General features: G+C 28.5%; 2 protein-coding genes across 2 annotated transcripts; both read left to right on the top strand.

The window, feature by feature from the left end:
- The first annotated feature begins 860 nt into the window (after positions 1-860).
- LOC113370264 lies at positions 861-7,047 on the top strand. Its single transcript, XM_026610935.1, has 10 exons — positions 861-918; positions 993-1,168; positions 1,551-1,596; positions 1,665-1,769; positions 2,082-2,139; positions 2,215-2,315; positions 3,271-3,485; positions 4,432-4,663; positions 4,744-4,927; positions 6,386-7,047. Exons 2-10 carry the CDS (start codon positions 1,158-1,160, stop codon positions 6,703-6,705), a joined length of 1,272 nt encoding a protein of 423 aa, XP_026466720.1. The 5' UTR covers positions 861-918; positions 993-1,157; the 3' UTR covers positions 6,706-7,047.
- A 5,005-nt stretch (positions 7,048-12,052) lies between these two features.
- Positions 12,053-23,987, top strand: LOC113371284 (vesicular inhibitory amino acid transporter). Its single transcript, XM_026611917.1, has 7 exons — positions 12,053-12,239; positions 13,522-13,648; positions 13,975-14,104; positions 19,089-19,278; positions 19,458-19,584; positions 21,650-21,947; positions 23,511-23,987. The coding sequence occupies exons 1-7, from the start codon at positions 12,053-12,055 to the stop codon at positions 23,985-23,987; spliced, it is 1,536 nt and encodes a 511-aa protein (XP_026467702.1).
- The last annotated feature ends 900 nt before the right edge of the window (positions 23,988-24,887 follow it).

Here is a 24,887-nt window from a genome sequence, read left to right as displayed (position 1 = left end):
AGCTCCGTATCGTCGAAATAGCTGGGCCTGCCTTTGCCAAAAACTAATAACCACTTCTCCCAGTCATTACTAATTGAATGTTTTTTTAGATCATTCAAATCCGATACTCCGTTCTCTCAAAAGTCGATTTCTATTTTCTGCACTCTTTGCTCCGTACCTCCGTAACGGCTGGACCTGCCCTTACCAAAAACTAATCAGCTCTTTTACCTATTAATGTGAACCGAATGTTTTTTGAACCATTCAAATCCGTTGATCCGTGCTCCCGAAAACGTGACTGGAAATTTGTATCCATACATACATACACACATACACACACACGCACACACACATACATTCGTTTTTTCTGAGGTATGCCAAAATGTTCAAAAACCTTCAAAACGTCGAGAAACGTAAAAATGTTCAATTTCGATTTTCGGCCCATTACAATAACTTACCCTATGGGAAGTTAAAAACATTTTACTTGTATTGACAAGATGAAGAACTGATTAAATTCGGCGGTTTTCTAAAAAAGTATATTTTTGTCAAAAATTTATAGTTTCTCATAAATCTAATTTTTTCAAAGTAAAATTCTTCCAACAATGTTAATTTTTTTAGAAAAAAAATAATTTTTGGTACCGGAAGTTCCAAAATTGTCTTAAGGCACGATGCCATACGCCCCACTAGTTCATACGTATCGTTCATGCAATTTGCCTTAAGGCGAGGCAAAATGCCACTTAAATCTAGTCGAAAGGGATTCCAGTTGGAGTTCAACTTTAATACAAAATTCCATTGAACTACCAGCGGCGCGCAGTGGTCAAATTAAATACTAAACATATATAGGTAACTGCAATACCGACATTATCCGAGAATTTAGCTTACGTTGTTTAAAACGTCGAAATTGACGCAATAATAAGCAAAATAATATTATTAAACAATTGAGTAATTGCACATCATTCTATTGACATAAAAAACTCGTCAAATAAAATATCATGTACTAATAAATTTTGTCGTAGGTTCATTATAGGTCACTCAATATGCAAACATGGCGCTTATATCATCAAAACAATAAACAAATTTCTAATAAAAATGTTAAATACTAAATAAATTCAAAAGTGATTCATATAAAAATTTGACTTAATACAAAATATTTGACACCTGCAGTATTGTGATAAATAAGCATGGCAGAAAAGTAAGTGATTAGCTTTGTTTTATTATACATTTGAATGATAAACTTTGACATATTTTTGACAGTTCTTTTTAAATGTGTTATTTTCCTGAAATGTTAACAATATTTTTATCAATTAGAATTAGTTTAATTGCATTTGCAATTATCAAATTATAGTGTCAATAAAGTTTATACGCCAAAATTGATATTTTATACTTCATACGCAGTTTGATGAACTCAACCACAATTGTGTTTTGACGTTGTCAAAACTAGAAAATTATAAGTTATAAATTTCGCATTGTTCTTTATTTTTCGTCTAATGTAACATATTCAAATGTTTGTTACTTTTAAAAAAACGTATGACGTCTCTTTTCATAATATAAATATTTATCACATAAATTTACAGTAATGATTCATGGTGGGGCTCCTGGTATAATACTGCAAAATCAAAGGTAATGAAGGACTTTGATGAATTTATAATATTTTAATTTAAATATATTATATAAATATTTTATTTTAGTCTGCTGAAGTTCTCGAAGCTGTTCGTAAAGATTTAGGTGAAATATCTACAGTTGTTAAAGAGGAAGCTACAGCAGCTTCGAATGTTATTTCACAAACGTTGAAGGTAAATGTTTGCATAATGATGAATGGTTCAAAAATGCAACTGATAGTTTAGTGACTAATGTTGTCACTTATTTTGAATTGCATAGTTCTATACCATAATAAATATTCAATATGAATATTAGATACCAAAATGATTCTTTGAAATCAAGTTTTGCTACTTTAATAACATTGGAAAACATATTCCCCAAGAATTAAACATTATGAAATAATAAGTATTTCAACAATATGAAGAATAATTTTAAAAAGCTTATATTATCTTATAGACGTCTATGTTTTTGTTATAATATTTATCAAATTTTTATCCCATTCCCAGCTTGATGAACCAGATTCGACAGCAAATCAAGTTAAAAAGAGTTTTAGTGCTTTTCTGGGTTAGTATTTATTTAAATAGTTTTCTTATATATTTGACAAAAAACTTACTACTTTTTAATAAATGCTTAAAAAAGGACAAGTTGGTACTGTTCTCAATCCTGCTCCAGATGATGATGAAACTGAAGCGATACTGATAACTTCTGGCAATGGATCTATCGCATTGACAGGGCTACAGGTAATTTTTCAAAATATTACTTGGTTTTCATATATATTTTATATTTGATAAACATTGCATCAATTATTTTATTTGGACATATCATTGGCTATTTGTTTTCGACCATTCAGCAACTTAGTTTCTAATACGTATCTTAAATCACAAACCGTTAAAATTGTTGTATTTATATATTTAAGGAAGTTATTATGTATCAAGGTTATTTTCAATTTAAACTAATAATGTTGTACAAGATTATCATTTCACTAATATTATTTGCTTCAAAATTGGTTATATATAGTGCATTATCAATTACTTTCTTTTTCTTGTACATAACAATGATATAAAATATGAAATTAATAATTATAAACAATTATATCAGTAATCGACTGTAGAAATTACAAAATTTGATGTATTACATTTAACATTGTACATTATTAAGAGAAGAGAAGTTAAGACATTTTTAAGAGAATCTTTTCATTAAAATTATCATGGGGCCAATTAAGTTTTTTTATTCCGATAAAATAAATGAGCCGCTCAGTGCGCACATCGACTAACTCCACTTTTTGAAAAAACTGAGATATTAGTGGGAAAGAACTTGGTATAATCATAACTTTTAGTATTTATAATAACTTTCCGGAATAATAAAGATTAGCACCGTTAAATGGCAAATTTTTTTTGGCCATTGAATAATAATTAATTTATTTCAGAAGCCATTTCGATTAACTCCATACTCTGTATAATGTAAATCGTTTCAGTAACGCTGTATCTGTTCTGGCCGTGCATCGACGCTTCTACATTTATATTTGAATTCATATTATCAGGGAAATTTTAAAAAACAATATACATTAAATCATCGCGTTTCTCAACTTTTTGTTTTATGGAGTTAATCGATGTGTGCACTGGGCGGCTCAAATTTAAGTTATGTAGTCATTAAATCAAATTGATTTTAACTATATTTGCTGATTATTTTTTCCAGAAACATTTGTTGGAACTTCAATTAAAGGACTCAACCTACTTAAATCCTCCAGAACCAGCTCTTAAAACTCAATATCAGAGATGGGAAGATGTCATTTTAGAAGATCAATTAACACAAGATCGCTTGGCTCGGCATCTAGCCAGCAGTACTGTTTTAAATGAAAAATATGTGACCTTAGTTCCTGATAAAGTTGGACATCATGATTTTTGGATGAGGTAACATTGTAGTTAGAATATTGCGATTAATGTCAGTTATTCTGCATATATTTTTAAAGCTGATGTTTGTTTCGAAATTAGTTATAATAACGGATAAACATTGGTACGGAACCCATAGGAATGAAAACAAAATTTATACTTATTGTTAAAATCTCTATAAAATATCTGATAATTTTATATGTATATGTCTAATGATCTTTTTGACCGCCAGATGGCATTTTTTTAAACTTTTTTTTACTAGATCTCCGAAACCGCTAGACCTGCCTTCATGAAAATTTGATCAACTCTTTATCTTGTCAATACAAGTAAAGTGTTTTTTGAATTATTTAAATCGGACGCTCCGTTCTCTTAAAAACTGAGTTACCGTTTTTGGCACTTTTTGCCCCGTATCTTCGGAACGGCTAGATCTGCCTTCGCCAAAAACTAAACAGCACGTCTCCTTATCAGTACGAATCGAATGTTTTTTGAATTATTCAAATCGCTTCATCCGTGTTCCCGAAATCGTCGACGAAAATTTGTATCCGAACACACATACACACATGCACACACACACATACATCCATTTTTTCTAAGATATGCCAAAATATTCACAAATTTCTGAAACGTAAAGGTATATAAAAAATTTCATTTTCGATTTTTTTGCGATTACTATAACTTGCCCTACGGGAAGTTAATAAAATTAATGAATAAATCGAGTTAAATTGTTGCAATCGGTCCAGCCGTTCTTGAAAAATCATCGACCAGAAGTCAAAAATCTGCTACACACATACTTCTTCCAAATTTAGTCCCATTCGATTTAGAATGACGGCGTGAAATCATAAACATTCGCGAAAACACAAACATTTCCTTCGGAATGTTAAAAATGAATATTTTAGAATATAATAAGATGGAATGATAATATAAGCGAGATGTTAAATGCATTAATAATAATTCATTTCTCTTGAAGATATCTATTCCGCAAAGCATTACTAGAAGATGGTCTTGCACAAGCTGAAGCTGCTGAACGCAAGGCAAAGTTAGCAGAAGCTGCTGCAGTGTCACCAGTGAAAGAATCTGTTGAACCAACAACCATTCAACCCAAAGTAGCTGGAAGTAAAGCAATTGCACATTCCAAATCTAATAGTGAATTATCTAGCCGACCAAGCACAATATCTCTTCATGATGAACTTAGTCAACAAGTAAAATTTTGAAATAAATATGAAAAGTGGTCTGAAGACAGTGTAAATAACAGCGACTATTAATATTTGAACATTTTCAGTCTATTCAATCATCAGGGTCGACACCGTCGTTTTCTTCTTTAGGATTCACATCAGATGTGACTGAAGAAGCTGTTCGTTGGGATCTGGAGGAATTTTCTTGTGATGTAGAATTGAGTGAGGAACAGCAGAATAAATTATTGCAGGAATATGAAAAAGAAATGCAAGGCAGAGCTACCACAAAAGGTAGCTTATTTATGAAGATTGTTATCAATATTAACTAAACATAGATGGTAATCCCGGCCCATAACTCAGTATGTAGTTACATTTCAAAAAATTACCTATACAAAACTAAGGATTACTAAATGGAGAAGTTATGGTTTTACTTTTCAAAAACTATTATATTTTTATAATAAGGATAAATTTGTATAGATTTTTTTTTTAAGTGCTGTTTACCACAAGCGTTTTCTTTTTTGCATCTTTAGATTTTTACATGCCCTTTATGCAAAAAGTCTGTTATTTTCGATTTCTTGCTTTTAATGAAAAGATCTTTGTACATTTCTTATCATGTTTATTAAGCTGTTGCTTGGTGACTCCGCTAATTTAAAATTAGATGAAGTTTGCTAAGGTGACCATATAGTTTAATTAAGATGACCATCCCGGATTTCCACTTTGTGTCTAGAGTTTTCAGCAAGCAATATTTGTCCCAGATTTAGATCTTCTCTTTCAGATTGTCTCGGGTTTTCAAAACTAAAAGTATAGGGTTAAATTGAATTTGTGCATTACTTGATAATACACCTATAATTGCTCATCAAAAATGTAAAAATTATGTATAAATTGAATATGCTTTTATGATAAAAGTGCCAAAGTCAAAATTTCAAAAGTGTGTTAAAATATCATCTGACATTAATAATATTGAACTTTAGTTTTCTATTTTGTGAAAATTAGCAAAGAAAAATTGAAAATTAACAAATTTTTTGACTGTCTGGCACATGCACTAATTTTATACTTACGATGAGTTAATTATGAATAAAATTTAACAGAAAATTATACAAATCTTAAAAGCGAAAATCAAGTTCTATATAATTTAATCGAATAATAAAGTTCTTACTAAAAGTTAGTAATTCAGTATTTGTATTCTCAAACAGTATTTGTTATTTTAAATTATATTTAAAATATTTAGCGCAAAAGCATAATTACAAGATGTCGTCCCGGTTTTGATATAACAAATCTGGATTATGATCACCTTATTTTAATAGCTTTTAATATTTCAAATTATATTAGAATTTAGCTGATTTCTCGAACCAGGTTAACCAGGTTACCTGTACTTGATTTCTACGGCTATTTAGATAAAATGTCTAAACTGTTATCATTTTTATTTTACTCATTTTTTCTAATGAAGACACCTTTTCCAAAACTGGTCTCATTTGATTTAGAATGGTTTGAAACGTCAAGAAAACAAAATTAGCAAATTCGATTTTTTTTATGAAAACATAAACTTTTCCTTCGGGAAGTTAAAAATCAATATATTTCAGTTTTTTCTATTAGATTTCAAGTATTTATATAATTGCATTGCTGTATTACCTTAAACATTATGAAATGTAGGAAAAATTGGTGTTGAATTATTAAAAAGCCACCCTGGTCAAAAATTATTGGTAAAAAATATATTTACTGCTAATATTTTACTATAAATGGTCTTTTCAGATCAACCAAAAGTGGAAACTAATAAAAAGTCCAGTACAAAGAAGAGCCCGCAACCTTCAAATGCAAGTAGCAAATCCCAAAAACTATCCACCATTTCAGTAAAGCCAAACAAGGATACTGCGAAAACCAAAAATACAAAGAATAAAACAAATAAAAAATCTGAAACTAAAATTTCTGAAAGCAAGTCGGACATGTCTTTGCCAATTGAATCAGACCACTTCAAAAAGGATAACCGTTCTAAAGACTCTGTCGACAGTAGCAATGGTTCAAGTAACTCAGATGAGTCTTGGGAAAAAGAATTTGAAGATCTAGGAGAATAACATTAAACGGAATTACTTAAACTAAATTTCATTGATAAATTGATTAGATATGCATAATCACAACTATAAAAAAAGGATGAAAGTACTTCCATATATCTAGAGGAAAGTTAAAATTACCGGGTGAATTAGCTACAATTATTATTGAATTTTGTTTCTTGTGCCGATCACTTTTCTAATTCATTGTACAGTTTCTATATTTATGCTAAAAATGTAATTTCTTCAAGCTTTTCACTATTTTGTCCATTATTAAAGGGGAGGGCAAAAAATTGGCTTAAATTTTGTTGTTTTTTTATATAGATTTCTAATTTTTTTTTGAATTATGATCTAGATTAATATTATGTGTTTTAGATGAAAAAATGCAGTGCTCTAGATTGCAAAATATATTAACTGACAAATTCTATTCTATTATGAGAATGGCGCTCCAACCATTGCAATAAAATTGAAATTTGAGTAATCATATTTCAAGAGACATGACAATTATCAGAATATGATAATACAATATTTTGTTTATCTAAAACAAAATCTTGTCTTAAATTGGTACTACACAGTATCATTTTAGAATTTTTTAAAGTTAATTTGAAAATAGCTTGATAATTTGTAATAATACTTAAAAATGACTAAAATATGTACACATAGCAAATTAAGTCTTCGCTTGGATTTACATGAAAATTGCCAAAAAAAGAATACATTCATTATAGGAAGTATTTATTCAAGTATTTTTTGATGACTGTTCTAGCTGTTCATCAATTCATACTTAAAATAGTTACCCTTTTTAATTTTTACAGTATTTAAATTTAATAGTTGGTATAGTATTTTATAAATTTTAATTTGAAGCATTCCTTTATAGGTTTGGAAATTATATTTTTACAAAAAAAAAATAACCCGTCCAATTGATTTTAAACAAAACCATAAAAAACTAGGTGCTATAGTAAACAGCATTTGATTTGATGTATACATTGCATTGAAATGAGTGGAGAAGCAAGATGAAAGCCTATCCATTAATGACTTAAGACTTTTTAGAAATGTTTTATATATACATATGTATGCTAGATATTTAGATGGTGTCTTGTAATTGAATTAGATTTACAAGGAACCAAATGTTCTACATTAAAACTAAATTTTATCTCTATATTTTATATAATTGAATTTTGTGCAAAAATATTGTTGAATATATATGACTTTTACTTGATTTTAATATTGAGCTGCTTTGTTGGCCTTAATATTTGACATTTAAATAAATATATTTTATTTGTTATCAAAAATGTTCTTATTTCTTAAATGATAAAGTACTTGAAATAAAACACTTGCTGTGCTGATATAAATTCTTAATAAAAAATATTTCTTATTCCTCGAAATTTGTATTGAAAGCTGATCAAATGAAATAATTTCAAACTAGTCATATATGGAGTAAGGCAAGCTGCATGAAATTCCCGATTTGTGCAAATAGTCAACATAAATCGATATAATCGATAAGAAATTGATATATTAATTTATGAGTGAGATTTATAAATATAACGAGTTGTTGTAGGGTTTATGATTTTAGGAACCATATTACTGTAAATTCTTTAATTTTGTCCGAAATTTCTCCAAACATGTTAGTTATTTTCGGAAAAAAGTTTATATTTTATACATTTAGACACCGTCTATATTTTCTAAAAGCGTATTCCTTTCCAAATTTTATGCGACTTGTCGTAGACCTATCATAGTTTATATAAAGTTTCATTCAAATAGTGTAATCTTTTTTTAATAAAATATTACGAAAAAAACGGACAGTTTGACCGACCCCGACCTTTACCAAAAACTTATCAGCACAATTTGAAATTTAATTTCGAAAATCGGTTAAAGATTTGATTTCAAAAATTTCGAATGACTTGAAACGTCGGAAAATCGGAAAACCCTTATTTTTTATAAAAGATTTAATAATGAATTTTAATGCGATATTCGATTTGAAAGATTGGTATTGATATTGAAGATATCATCTATTCTAAATAGTACAGCGTAGTATGCATCATTTTTAAAAATGTTTATCGAAAATATATTTCAAATTGAAAATAAAACCATTGGGTTGCCAGTTGAATAAATCGTAAGGATGAAGTTTGAGCACAAGAGCTCATATGATGTAAGGTCTGATTGCTGTTAAAAATAATAATAAGTAGAATTCAAGAAAGTCAAAATACGTCTTAAGTGTTTTTATTCTTATTTTTAAACTGCAATCAAAACTTAACGTTTGAGCTTTTGTCATGCAACCCAATAGGCTGATCAATAATTGATATGTTTTTATTATCAGAATTTATTCAATGCGGATGATATATTTTTAAATTAATACATCGATTTCAAAGAATTTTTTATTGATACCATAGAACCATTTTTTATTGATAACATGTTTTTGACCATTGAATATCGAATATCAAAATGACAATGGAACGGAACACTGAAGTGTGAGAGATATTACCTTATGACCGTCTTAATTCAATAACAAAAATCAAAAACGGTTAATAAACTTAGGGTATCGAATAGTTTTTAGTATTAATATTAAGTAGCTATTGCACGTTAGTGTGATTATTTAAAAGAAGACCTCATATTTTTATGCCAGGCGCATGCGCAACTTTGCGAGATCGATCACAAGGGTTGCTAACTCCCTTCACGTCCACCCATGCCAAAATTATTGTCATATGCATTGGCGTTTCTAAATATTTTTATTTCATTGAATAAATATACTTCTCTAAATTAAATAATTTGTAGTAATTAATAAAAATAAAATAAATTTATATAAATAAATAAGCAATTAAATAGTATTTTTTCCTGGAGCTACTCTGTGGTTATCCCACAGAATAAAAAAATAAAAAATAAATTAAAATATAGATGAATCGAATCCAAATTATGAATCAAATTTTGTGGACGGAGTTCTAATTAATTTTTATGAATGTATATCAATAATAATTTAACAAAATCATGTATGATTTATTGAGGTACTCAGAACATGATATTCATACGACAAAATAATAAGACCTTACTAGGTGTAAGTGGCATTTTGCTTTAAAGCAACTTGCATAAGCTTTCCGATATGTGTAAATCCATAGGAATTTAGTATTTGCTTGCATTACAAACTAATTAATATGATTTCTAATTGATATGTTCTAATCAAAATTATAAAATCTGCAATTTATTAGGTGTAAGTGGCATTTTGCATCTGATATGTTAAAATAATAAAACTTATCAATAAAAAATTAGATTTATTTATTTAGACAAAATTGTTATCAGTTTATTTTGAAAATAAACATTTCACTTTTACTAATTTAAACTAATCAATGCAATTTGCAATTGATATCCTCCTACAAACAATCCTATAATTGATTGTAGTAATAAAATTAATCACGGTGTACGAATAGTCCTGAAAGCGCCATTTACAATTTTCATAAGTTAACTTCTTTTCGTAGAACTATAATATTTTCCGTTTAATTGTTTAGATCATGAATTCTATCGACATTACAAGTTTCATTAAAAACGCATTTTTTTATACTTCCCGTAAGGTAAGTTATAGTAATCGCAAAAAAATCGAAAATGAAATTTTTTATATATCTTTACGTTTCAAGAGTTTCTGAATATTTTGGCATACCTTAGAAAAAATGGTAGTGTGTGTTTGCGTGTATGTGTGTGTGTGTGCGGATACAAATTTTCGTCGGCGATTTGGGAAACACCGTTCAACCGATTTGAATAATTAAAAAAACATTCGATTTGTATCGATAAAGAAACGTGCTGATTAGTTTTTGGCGAAGGCAGGTCTAGCCGTTCCGAAGATACGGGGCAAAATGTGCCAAAAACGGTAGCTCAGTTTTTAAGAGAATGGAGCGTCCTATTTTAATAATGCAGAAAACATTTTATTTGTAATGACAAGATGAAGAACTGATTAAATTTTTGGGAAGGCAGGTCCAGCGGTTATAGACTCTCAATAAAAATAAGTTAAAAAAATGTCATTTGGCGGTCAAAAATGTTTATTGGACATATGCATATCAAATTATCAGATATTTTATAGAGATTTTAATAATGTGTACACATTTTGTGTGAATTCTTTTGTACCAAAGATTTTTAATTACGGTACGGAAAGTTTCAGCAATTTGCCTTAAGGCACGATGCCATGTACCCCACTAGTTTTACCATTTAATTATGAACAGACGGTCCGATCTATCATTTTCAAGAGAAAAGCAATGCAATTTCCAATTGAAATATTTTGTGATGTTTTAATTTTTTTAAAATAGAGCAAGATTTTTTGCTCAAATGCTGACAAAAAGTTTAATAATTTTCTAATTACAAAGAAACATGCTTGGCCGATCTTTGCGCAAACCGACCAACGCTAGTCCTTATCGAGTTATACCTAATGGCTTTTAAATTTAAATGTAATGCGTTTAAATTGTTCTAAAGCTTTGAGAAAATGTTGACAAAAAGTCAAGAAATTATCGAATGAAGTATGCCATTTTTTTCAATATGTAAATACATTTCTGTTTTGAAGATTATTTTAAACATGCCAATATCATCGCGCCGCCACTGCGTAGCTTCTCATTGACGGTCGTACGCGAGGCTAAAAGATCTATAAGCGAGCTTCACCGGTAGCAAAAGCTTCCACTTTATTTTATTTTTAAGATTATTTATAAAATAAATCAAATGATAGTTTCAATCAATCGTTTCAGTTTACTTTAAAATGAGTTTCTTCTCGAATTTTTAATACAACGCACAGTTTTGGGGCGATAATCTGTATCCTGTATTATCTTCAAGTGTTCAATAGTTATATAATGTGCAAAAATTGTGATAAAGGATTATCCTAGTTCTTGTGCAAATATATATCAAAAATCATGAAGAAAACTCGATAAAAAATAATAATACTAAAAATGTAAATGTTAAAACTATATCAAATACTATATTGAAATGTGATTGCTGTAAATTAATTTATTTATAAGGGCTTCCATTAAAATAGATTACATATAAAAATATAGGTCTTCCAAAAAGTAAAACTTATAAAAATATAGATTAATATAATAATTTACAAAATATGTTATATAAAACAAAGTCTTCCAATATAGAATTGTAAACCAATGTAGATATAAGCAAAAAAGTGTCAATAAGTCTTCCAAAATAACAAGTGTTAATAAATAATATTATAAATAGTACAAAAAAATTAACTAAACAAATTGTTTTTAAAAATTGTGAGCGAGGAGAAGTTGAGCTTTGCTACCGGTAGAGAAACGTAGTAATTCTAAGTGATATAAAGTTTTTACTACAAAATACAATATCCACGAATAAAAATCAGTTGAAAATCAAAATCTTTATTTCAATCTATTTCGAGTAAACAACCATGGCTTCGTCGCTTTTGAATAAAATACCTCTCCGTGTTCCGCCTTTAAAAAATGCTTTGAACGTGGCCTGGCAAACTGTCCAGCAACAAATGCCAGATAGATCAAGAGGAGAATATAGTGAACCACCAGGAAGACCTCCACCACCAAGGCCGCCACAGAATGTGCGATTTGCAAATTTTGACAATGGTAATAAAATATTTTAATTATAAAATTTTTCTATTTTATTTCTATGTATTTTTTAACTTAAAGATATAGAAAAACTTCATTGACCAGCATTTTAGTATGAGGTAGAGCGAGGCTTAAAGGTCCGCTGGTGGACAGATCACCAAATCTCAAAAACAAGTAATGTTAGGGATTTGTTAACGACAATATTTGAAAGTAGAGGGAAAAAGATGTATAACCAGCCATGACCTTAATTCTCATGACGTCACTAGTATATTTTCTTTCATTGTTAGCACTGTTAACGTGTTGGACGTGATCTTAGTTTACAAAACCTTAATATAATTTTTAAATATACGTTGTTTATTTGTTTTTAAGACGTATTGTTAATCTTAAGTAATTTCAACATTAACTTAATTAATTACATTGCACTTACCATAAGTTATATTTTTATATTTTTTAAATTTCAAAGCTTTCTGAACATTTTGCGTGTGTGTGTAGTATGTATGTATGTCCGGATACAGATATTTGTTGACAATTTGAAAAGCACAGATTAACCGATTTAGATGTTTAAGAAAAAAATCGATTCCTATTGATAGGCAGACGGGCTGATTAGTTTTTGGCCTAGACAGGTTCAGTCGTTTGATACGGAGCAAAAAGTACCAAAAATCTTAATTCAATGTTTAAGTGAGTGGGACATCAGATTTGAATTATTCAAAAACATATTACTTGTATTGTCGAAATGAAGACTTAGTTAAGTTTTTGGGAAGACAGGTTCAACGATTCGGAAGATATTTTATAGAAATATCTTTCTCTTCAACTCTCAGCACACTTAGAAATGCTGCATGATATTTATTTTTAAGTTTTTGTGCATTTCAAAATGTTTAATTATTAGATAATTACAGCAAATACGAGACAGAAATGTTTAAAATTTTTCAATCCCTAAATTAAAAACATATCGGTGTGGATATTTCAAACAGACGCCGTCTTCAAATGAAAAAAACATTTATATTCAAATCATGACCCTTTATTAACTTATAATGAAAAAGAAAGAAGTTATTGTAATTGAAATTGAAAAGTAATGTATCAATCAAAATTAATTGACAACTAGATTTTTGCCCATTTAAATAATAACCTTGATATGAATCATTTATACTTGATTTTCTATGCCTTGAACATAAAAAACCTAATTCAAAGAAAAACAATATGAAACAAATACGATGACATAATTTTCACATAAAAAGAAGAATAAATACCAATAGAAGTTTTAAAACATTCATATTTTTAATCGAAATTTTATTTATTTTAGATGAAAGTTGTGAATTGTCCACTATGGCACAAAACGGTGGATATGAAGACATGTCCGAAAATGCAGGAATGGCAGAAGAAAGTTTCTCTCATGGATATCAACAGTCTGGAGGTCTCAGAACCCAAAGGTACTTATTATCAATTTTAGGGTATAATTTGTCAAAAACTCAAAAATAAATATTGAGTATTTATTGAGCAACATTGTTAATGAATTACATATCTCATAATTTCATAATTTAAGAGTCATAGTAACTTTTTTATTCAGCTAATTCTATCCAAAATATGCTGTGTAACATATACTTGAACTGCTTTGTGGCTTGTACAGCAGTGACACACCTGCGGAAAACTTTCTCGTAGACAAAGAGTTGAATTTATGACTGACAAACGTTATGATATATGAGCAAATAAATTAATCAGAATATTCAAATATCATCATATTTACATTTTACTATAGGCAAATGAGTTCAGCCAGTGGTGCATCATTTAGTGACTCTGAAGGAGGATTTGAAGGCGAAGGCGGTGGACGGCCAGGTGTAAAAATCAACGAATATCAGGCTGCGTGGAATGTCACTAACGCTATACAGGTAATTTGAAATTGTTCTTTATATTATCTATTATAAGTATCTTAATTTTCACTTGAGAACTTTAACACTAGATGCAAATGCAACATATATGGTCCCTCAGCAAAGTTGATGTCGAAGACAATGAAGTTATATTATACAAATTAAAATGCTTCGCGTTTATCATGTTCTATATTCGAAGTTAATCAATATTTATTATAAAAAAGAGTACTAAAATTGGTATACATCCAAATTTAAAACATCCATTTAAAACTATAGATTTTTCAAATGGATTTTAGCTTAAGGGTCATTCTTTTACAAACCGGACACTAATTAACCTTGACATTTTAGAATTGTCTGAAAATTTGTTTACAGATACTATTCATAAAATCATTTGACATTGGTCCTTATTATTTACACCTAGGCCAGTATGAAAGTGTGGTTGACTCTGTTTACCCCACCCACATGTAAGCTTTAATAGAGATTATTATCAGAAAGGGTTGAAGCCAACTTAAATATTCCTCTACATTCAAATATTGTTGTTAAAAAATTTCTAACTTTACTTGTTTTTGAGATATTGGTAGTGGATCTTTTTACCCACAAACTTTTAAGCTCCGCTCTCCCCTAATGTTTTTTTTCGACTATATGTTCATTTTCCGCCAGAAGCGAAATTATAAAATATTTTTCAACCGAAAAACAATAAGATTGTCATTCGAAAGTGAAAAATGAGTACAAGTCTTTGAGGTCCACGGCGTGAAAAGCGCGGCTCGCGCTTGAAAATATTTAATATCTTTCGATGTAACAAAGTCTCCAACAAATTGTAAAAAGAATTTTTTTGCAGAGAAAAAAAGAAAATATATGTTTTTTTTTTGGATCGATTCAATTCGGGTAAAGGCCGAGTAAAACCTTTGTAAATATTTAAGGGTTGTTATTGTTAAGAAAATTGCAAAAACAAATAAAAAATTTTTAATCATTACAAAGTTCACTTCAATATGAGTGTAATAAAAAAAAATAATACTGATCGGATCAGCACATCCGGAGATAATTCATTTACCGCAGATGATGTTCATAGAAATTGAGCAAAAAATCCATATTTCAATCGTAAATATTTACGTAAAAAAATTTTTTTCAGCAAAATCCTGAAATACGTGTCAAATGATTTTATGAATAGTATCTGTAAACAAATTTTCAGACAATTCTAAAATGTCAAAGTTAATTAGTGTCCGGTTTGTAAAAGAATGACCTTTAAACCGAAAATCAGCATGGAAAAAATTGGTATATTTTATAATTTATAAAGACAAAACTCTGATTTGTACAGACAAAAACAAATACACACAAAATTTATACAGAGAAAAGCTCTGCAATTCACTAAATCTTGCAGAATACGGATATTGTAACTAGCAATTCTTTCGTCGAATTAGTTGTGAATTATTTGTTTTATTTTATTAAAAAATTTAATTTATCTTACATTAAACATTTTATACGTTTTATCAAGGCCTTTATTACCAAATTGACAAAAATAAAAAATAACAGAAAGAAAAACCAATTAAAGAAATAGATTATATAATACAAGGATGAGCAACGCCAAGCATTTCTCAACAGCAGATTATTTTTCTAAATATTTTATCAAATACGGCTGTAAAGGCTAATTTTGTCGGCAGTCAAACTCTGGTGAAAACTGTTGTTCGAAGAAATAGCTTTTTCTGATAAAATAAATATTAATTTATTTAAATATTAGTTTAACAAGCTTCAATATTGCAAGAAAAATTGAGAACTTGTCCGAGAACATAGCAACAACGCATTTTTAAATTTAAAATAATTAAATATGTAAATCTTATAAAGTCGCGAGGATTAAATCATCGTAAATTTAAAGAATTCCTAGCAATTTAGATCGTGGATATGTCGATTTTCAATACTGAAGTATGTCAGCTCAATGATGCAATGCTTATGGAGTATACGACTCAAATGGCGAATTACAATTTTTTTTGGATATGAAATAATAATAATAGTCTTTTTGGCATTTTGGTAATTAAGAATAATATTTTTTGCAGAATCTTGTGTTTCACTTTTCATATTCAAAATAAGAAAATGCGAACAAATTTTAATTGTGATTCCAAATAGCAAAGCTAACAAGACAGATGTTTTCATGTAAATGTTTCCTTCGCCATTTAACATGCAAAATAATATAGATTTAAAAAATGCATTTTTTCAGTAAACATCAAATTTTTTTATAAATTTTATGTCAGCCCTGAGAAATTTTCGCTTTTGAAAAAAAAATGCAAATCAAATTATGATAAATTCTTTTTTTGTACGTATGTGCGCGAACAATCACATAGGTCCAAAAAAGAAAAGTCGCTAGATAATAATTAATTCATTCAGAAAAAATCTATATTGAAGATTATGCTAGTTTTTAAATGTTTTTCAATATTTTGTGCTCCAATTTTGACTATAGATTATCATCAGCGGTAAAAGGTACATTAGTAATCATATGTCACACAGCCAATCCAGACAAACTCTTTTTTGTAGACCTGTGTTAATTTCAACCATAAAATTTATAAAAAATCACCACCTATCAAAGCTGAGTAAAACATATCAAAGCTGCATACGCGTTGCATTTCGTATTAAAAAAATTAAAATAAAGAACAAAATCTAAAAATAAAAGCAGTGCCAATTTTTTTATTAAAGTTTTCAAGTAAAATTGTTTTTCTTTTAAATATTATTTGTTTTCATTTTGTATTACTATTAATAAAAACTCATAATATACACTCGCAATTATATAAAATATATACTTTGTTCAATTTTATATTTTTGTTCTTTTCTTGTGGCAATTTTGTAATTTTGTTGCAATTATATTATTTCCGCGCTCAGTCAATAAATCTTTTGACTTAATTTTAGATCAGACTTTTATCAGAGTTTATGAAAAAGCTTAAATTTTATTTAAAAAAAAAAACAATTTATTTTCATCATGGCTTGTATGGCCGTAACAATTTTCTAAAATTTTGTTCTTTATTTTAAAATTTTAATGCGAAATGGAAAACTACAGACAACCCAAATTTTTATTTTTTTATAATAAACATTTTAGTAGTCTAATCATTTTTTATATAGCTCGGTAACGAATCAATTAACTATTATCGCCTTTTTTGTGAACGTTTTTAATTGATATTCGATCAAGATTTTTCTGATCTTATAAAAAAGCTTAAATTTATTCGCTCTATCCGCTGCAACATTTTAAAAATGGCAACGAAATGGTTACCTCCGATAAAACTAACTGATTTGCAAGCTTATGACATTGTACAAATATTTCTCGATGTCCATAAGAAGTACATAGTTCTTGAATGTCTCACAAAAGGAGCAACAAAATTAGAAATTTAATTTTAAAATTAGGAAATAAAACTGTTTTTGAGAGAAAACTAGAATTTTTTCAGAGTATAACATAATTATGCATGTTAGTATTTTAGCGTTGCAGTGGGTAAATTATCCAATATTTATTAGTATTTTAGCGTTTGCAGTGGGTAAAATTATATTTATTAAACGTAATAAAATTTATGCATTCGGGATTAGTTAGTCATTTCTTATACTAATGATTTTCTAAAAATATTATCAGTAGCTAAACGTTCGCCGGGTCAGCTAGTATATATATATAAATATATATATATATATATATATATATATATATATATAAATTAAAGTGCGGCCCGCCAAAAAATTTGAAAATTTAAATTGGCCCGTGGGTTAAAAAGGTTGCTCGCCCTTGATATAATATATTCTAAATGATATAAATAACCTACTAATCCGCAAGTCAAAGATTTATTATACATACATTTTTTACTTACTACAAATATTTTTTTTACTTACTATTAGATAAATTCACTGTTAGTAAGAATATTATATTTGAAAAAAAGTTCTCTATGTTGTGATGTCTACTGACAAGCTGACAAAACATTTTATCGAAAGTGAACCGTCTGGGATGAGATCAAAAGTATTCATACGTACAGAAGATTTATGTATAAGACTAGTGGTGCATGGCATTGTGCCTTAAGGCAAATTGCTGAAAGTTCCTGTACCAGAATTAAACACTCGAGGAAAAAACAGCAATTAATAAATATTGATAAGTGATTAATAACAATTGTTTTAAATATTTTGAAATACATAATTATAAATACTAAATATTTTATCGCTCATATATTATATAGCGACGATCTTATCGCATAAAATTCTTAAGAATGTTTACATTAACAAGAGATCCGAATTAATTCATCTGGGGATATATTTATTACGATTAGAATAACGCATATGAAATTCATACATTTGTAAACTGAATTGTAAAGTGGAAAGTTATATTTGAAGTATAAGACTTTGTGCATTTTTGAAAATTTCGAAATAAACAAAAATCTGAAAATTTAAAAATTTATTTGAACCGTATAAGTTTAGAAAAAAAATTAAAAGTTTTGGTACGAAACCCAAAAAAAATGTACCAAAATTAGTACTCATTTTTAAAATCTCTATAAAATATCGGATAATTTGATGTGCACATGTCTAATCATTTTTGAGCCAAATATAATTTTTTTTTACTGTATTACCAAAACCGCTGGACCTGCCTTCCCAAAAAATTTGTTAAAATCTTTATTTCGTCAATATAAGTAAAATATTTGTTGAATCAATCAAATCGAGCGCTCTATTATCTCAAAAACTGAATTATCATTGTTGGTACTTTATGCGCCATATCTTCAAAACGGATGAATCTGCCTTTGCACTGATCAGCACGTCCTCCTTTTAATAGGAATCTAATATTTTTTGAAGCATTCAAATCGGTTGATTCGTGCACTCGAAATCGTGGACAATAAATTGTATACAAACACACACATAGATCGATTTTTTCTAAGATACGCCAAAATGTTCAGAAGCCCTTAAAACGTATAGACATGCAAAGATTTTCATTTTAATTTTTTGCGATTACAATAATTTACCCTACGGGAAGTTAATAATACGAAACTGGTAATTATTTTAGGGAATGTTCATCGTATCACTACCATTTGCTGTTCTTCGAGGAGGTTATTGGGCTATAGTTGCTATGACAGGAATTGCCTACATATGTTGTTATACCGGCAAGGTTTTAGTCCAATGCCTTTACGAACCGGACCCCGACACCGGTGCTCCGGTTCGAGTGAGGGACTCCTACGTGGCCATAGCGAAAACTTGCTTCGGGCCGACGTAAGTAAATCCATATAAAGGATAAATATCAAGTATTTATGACACATAATATGGATTGTTATTAATATTTATCTTTTCTATTTCAGTTATGGAGCAAGGGCGGTAAACATAGCCCAAATTATCGAACTGCTGATGACTTGCATTTTGTACGTTGTGGTTTGTGGTGATTTGATGATAGGAACATTTCCTGATGGTGCCGTGGACACGAGATCGTGGATGATGCTCATTGGAATCTTTTTGATTCCACTAGGATTTTTGAAATCTTTGCATCATGTTAGCGTTTTATCATTCTGGTAAGAAACAAAAATTATCAAGTCAAGATATTTTAGAAATTTTAATTAAGTACTGTCAACAAATTTCCCTAAATACACATCAAAAAATATTTTTTTATTTTATTTTTTTTTTAAATATGAAGGCAACAGGTGGTAACAATATTATACATATATAATACTTCATAGATGTATTAATGTAGTACATTACAGATTAATCTAAATCAAAAAAATATTTATTTAAAAAACATAAGTTACAAAATATATCACAAAAGAATTATTATATAGTAAGTTAGGGCGGGGCACGAAGGTCCAATTTGAGTTTGTGCAATTACGTTGCGAAAACCAAACCAATAATAATACATATCAAACAAACAACTAACTGACTATGTTCAGTAAAACTCCCAGATAATTCAACATTGTAGAAATGTGTTTTATTTTGCTGTGTTTCAAAAATTTCCCACCTCACTCACTTTTTACCCTATAAGAGGGAGAAAATGGGACGGCCACGGGGTAAAGAGGTCCAATATTTTTTTTTAATTTCAAAGGGATTTTACAACATAATAGCTATATTATTTAACCTATGCAAAATATAGATTTTATAGGCAATTTTTTTTACTGAGATAATACTGTACATAAACTTGATCTGGTATTTCGTCAAAAAAATCATCAGCAGCGTAGGGATAAATGTTTATTCAATTTATCTCTTGTGAAATTGTTGTTTTTAACTTAACTTACTATTTTTACTTTATTCTAATTTTTATTGTTTACACTTTTGCCAAGGTAACGGTTTAGAGGGCCCTACTTACCCCACCCACGATTAAGCTTTTATAAAGACTATATAAATAACTATTGAATCTAACTTGAAATTTACAAATTAAAATTATATTAAAAAAACTAACAACGAAATAAAATATGTAGTTTTGTTATTGATTTTAAAGCAATGTCTTTTATGCCCCGATAACGACTTCGTAAGAATCAGAATGATGGCTGGTTATACATTATTTTTTCTCTACTTTCAAATATTGTTGTTAAATAATTCTTAACTTTGTTAGTTTTTCAAGCAACTCTACCCTGCCAATTTTGTTTTGAAAAAATATAGAACATTTTGATAATGTAAGAAATAAAATTATAATAAATAAATCGTAACAAAGAAGAAATTATAAAATAGATTATACCAATGACATTGCAAAAAGTTAGTTTTTCTCGATATATTATTTATTATTAATGACATCTAAGAAATTGTAAAAATTGAGGGTTTAAAAAAATTTTGAAGGTGAAAAGCAATGTCAGCACTGGAGCAATAAATTAGCACTGAATTACAAAAAATTATAACAGTTTATTTTCCAACGCTTATTCATTGAATTTATTCTCAAGATATTGGCAAAAAATTATAACAGTTATTTTTCAACGATTATTTATTGAATGAATTCCCAAGCTTATTTTTTTAATTAATCATTTCAATAGTTTAAAAATGAATAAATAAGTAGGTATATATTGGAATACTTTTACAGAAAGTTATTGGAGAATTAAGAGAAATAATTAAATGAGCATGTGTTCAACTTGTATTTAGAATAATATTTTTAATGTATTAATTTACACTTCAAACATAAAAAACATAAAAAATGGACATGTCCTTCTAAATATTTATAAAAGTGCTACACAAATGCAGTTAAATTACTTCACTTTCAAGTTTTGATATAGAATTATAGCTTCTGAGGATTACATATTTCGGGAAGTGATGAAATGACTATGCGATTAACATAATATTTATCACTTAATTACCAATTAATTTTAATAAACTGTGATAATTTGATAAATATTTTGATATATAAAAAATGAAATAAAATGTGGTCGAAAAGAACCAAAAAATAGATATTTTTTATTGCGAATATTGATGTGTTCAGGACATCATGAAATAGAGGATAAAAACTTATTCAACTGTCAGTATAATTTGCAACTGTAAAATTTGTTTGATTAATTAGATTTAGATAATATCAAATGCATGATGAACAACATCCATTTTTATTTTGCATATATTAAACTACTTCTAGAAATAATTCAAAACTTGTTCTGGTATTTTTTGCAGGTGCACCATGTCTCATTTGTTCATCAATGCGATAATTGTCGGATATTGCCTTCTTGAAATATCAGACTGGGGCTGGTCAAAAGTGAAATGGTCAATAGATATGGAGAATTTTCCAATAAGTTTGGGCGTAATTGTATTTTCATATACGTCGCAAATTTTCTTGCCAACTTTGGAAGGAAATATGGAAGATCGGAGCCGTTTCGATTGGATGTTAAATTGGTCGCATATTGCAGCAGCTGCATTTAAGTCGCTATTTGGATACATTTGCTTTTTGACATTTCAAAACGATACACAACAGGTGAGTGATAAAATTGTGTGAAATAAGAGTAACCAAGAATTGAATTATTATGAATAAACACTCCAAATAAATTATAACTGATAATTTTATTGAACAAGTTAATTATTTGTAAGCGCCCGGCGCAATGTTTATTAAAAAGTCAATTAAAAATCACTACGCACAGACACTTAATTACCTCGAAGGACCAGATATAATTTATCATTAGAATGGCTATATCAGACCTTTAAAAATATGTAAGTTAAATAAGTTGGTTAGTTATTGATAGTAATTATTTGTTTGATGTTCACGGTTCAAGTTATGCGTACAGAATGGATAATTTCTTATAACTATCTTAGTACCTAGAGTAGGGTAGGAAATTATTTTATTACAGATCAGAGGGAGTTCAGTATATAGGTAGAGGGAGATGGGTAAATAAAATTTGTGAGGCTCGAACATTATTTGACCCATTTTTATTACATATTTATATTACATTTAGTCCTAAAATTTGAAAAAATATTGGGGGTGGGCAACCCTTGTTAAAAATAAATAGTATTTTGACGTAAAAAGAATTGTACGTATTTTTCAATTCCGCATAAAAAATACAATAAAAAATTTACCTCATAATTAAAAAAAATATTTGGGTTGGACAACCCTCAATTAAAATAAATTTTGTTTAAAATGACCTTTAAAAATTTTCATCGTCTCAAAAAAATCTTAATTAAAATGATGTCAAATTAAAACTAAAAGAAAATTGATTCGAAAATTTAAAAAATAGAGGTGAACAACCTTTGATAAAAGTAAGTAGTTTTTCGAAATAAAAAGAATTCTATGTATATTTCAATTTCAAATTATAGAAAATTAAAATAAGTCAAGGAATTTAAAAATAATGTTAGGGGTGGACAAACCTTGATTAATATAACTAGTAGAAGTAAATAGTAAATAGTAAATAGTAATTGTATATAGTTTGTCAATTCCGCATTAACAAAATTAAAAGAAAAGAAGTTGACCCAAAAATTAAAAAAAGTATTACAATTGGACAAACTTTAATAATAATAAATTGTATATTAAAGAAGAATTTAAGCTTTTTCTTCAAGCTCAAAAATCTGAATTAAAATTATATGTCAAAAATATTCAGTGTCTGAAGACCGTATAAAAAAGGATTGAACTGCTAAAATACGGTGATAAAAAAGTAAAAATTTTGGATTGTATGTAGTTGCCACATTATAATAAAATAAAAACAAAAAATTGGTCCAAAAATTACAAAAAAAATAATAAGGGTGAACATCGCTTATTACTTAGGGGTATGAAAAATAGATAGTTACCGATTTTCAGGTGTACTGAATACGCATATAAAATAATCGGTAAAGCCGTTTCGGAAGAGTACGGGAAAGAACTTTGTGACACGAGAAGTTTATATATAAGATATATCGACTTTTCAATCAATTAATGTCAACATCCACCTAGTAGTGCATTCAACAATATGTTAGGAAAAATAAATATATCCTAACAAATAATCAATTAGATAAATTCAATAAATTAGATAATTAAGATACTAAATTTTTAACATATTTATTTCATTTTCAGGTTATTACAAACAATTTGCATTCAGCTGGTTTCAAAGGTCTGGTAAACTTCTGCCTTGTTATCAAAGCGGTGCTCAGTTACCCTCTTCCATATTACGCCGCCTGCGAATTGCTGGAACGAGCATTTTTCCGCGGAAAACCGAAAACGATATTTCCTACAATATGGGCACTCGACGGTGAGTTAAAAGTCTGGGGTCTCGCATGGCGCGTTGGGGTCATAGTATTCACCATACTCATGGCAATTTTCATTCCTCATTTCTCAATTCTTATGGGATTCATAGGAAGTTTTACAGGAACCATGTTAAGTTTCATTTGGCCTTGCTATTTTCACTTGAAACTCAAGGGGCATACATTAGATAGGGGAACTATTGCATATGATTACTTTGTAATATTCTTAGGAATGCTGTTTTGTGTTATAGGAGTTTATGATTCTGGAACTGCTCTGATAAAAGCATTCGAGATAGGTCTTCCATTTTAAAGTTTTATATTGATGTTGGTGTTTGTTATTGAAATGATGTTGAATTATGATTCGCACCTTATGCAATCCATATCTACAAATTCATTTTAACAAAAATATTTTTTGTTGGCATTTAAGAAAATTCTAATAACACAGGTCCAGAAAAAAAGTTGTCTGTTTTTGGTGTGCGACAGATGTTTTCCAATGTAGTTTTTATCCTTAAACTTCGAATCTGAAGTCAAAATTAGGGGTCAAACTACAAAAAAGTGAGTAAAATTCAAAAAATGACTTAATACCTGATCTAGTAATTCTTCTGCATAATTATTAAAATCTTACAATTTCTTTAGTTTCCTGGCCTTTTTTGCCTGAATGACATTTAAGGGGTAAGAACTACATTGAGAAACAAATTTCGAACACCCAATATATAATACTGACAACTTTTTGTTTGTGGACTTTATATGTAATTATTACAATAAACATATTTTGTTATCTATGAAATTATACTCAAATACGTAAACACGGTCAATATTATACATGCCTGAACTTTGAAAACGCAAATCGCCAATTAAATAAATTATATATTCAATAGCAGAATTAATATATATTTAATAGTGAAGTAAGACGATATATACTCGTATTACCTAGATATCATTTTCTCTTGGTTCCAAACGAATCAAAATTGAACATCATCAAATGTAAAGTTCTTTATGAGTAAAAGAGCAGTATTGTGGTTAACTATATGTATATGGATGTTCATGAATTAGTAAAATTTTTGATAGATTAAATAAGATTGGCAATAATAAAGAAAGTGGTCTTCAGATACATACATTTTCAGTATGAGCAGGTGACTAAACCAGACTTGTTTAAAATATGTCAAATAGAAAAATTGCACATAATTAGATTTATGAACCAATTTTGCCG

This window comes from Ctenocephalides felis, unplaced genomic scaffold (genome assembly GCF_003426905.1).
Source record: "Ctenocephalides felis isolate EL2017-DRISC unplaced genomic scaffold, ASM342690v1 CF-g0.4_SCAFFOLD_01492, whole genome shotgun sequence".
NCBI lineage: Eukaryota > Metazoa > Arthropoda > Insecta > Siphonaptera > Pulicidae > Ctenocephalides > Ctenocephalides felis.
Note: the sequence above shows the minus strand (reverse complement) of the source record. Positions and strands in the feature narration are given on the sequence as shown.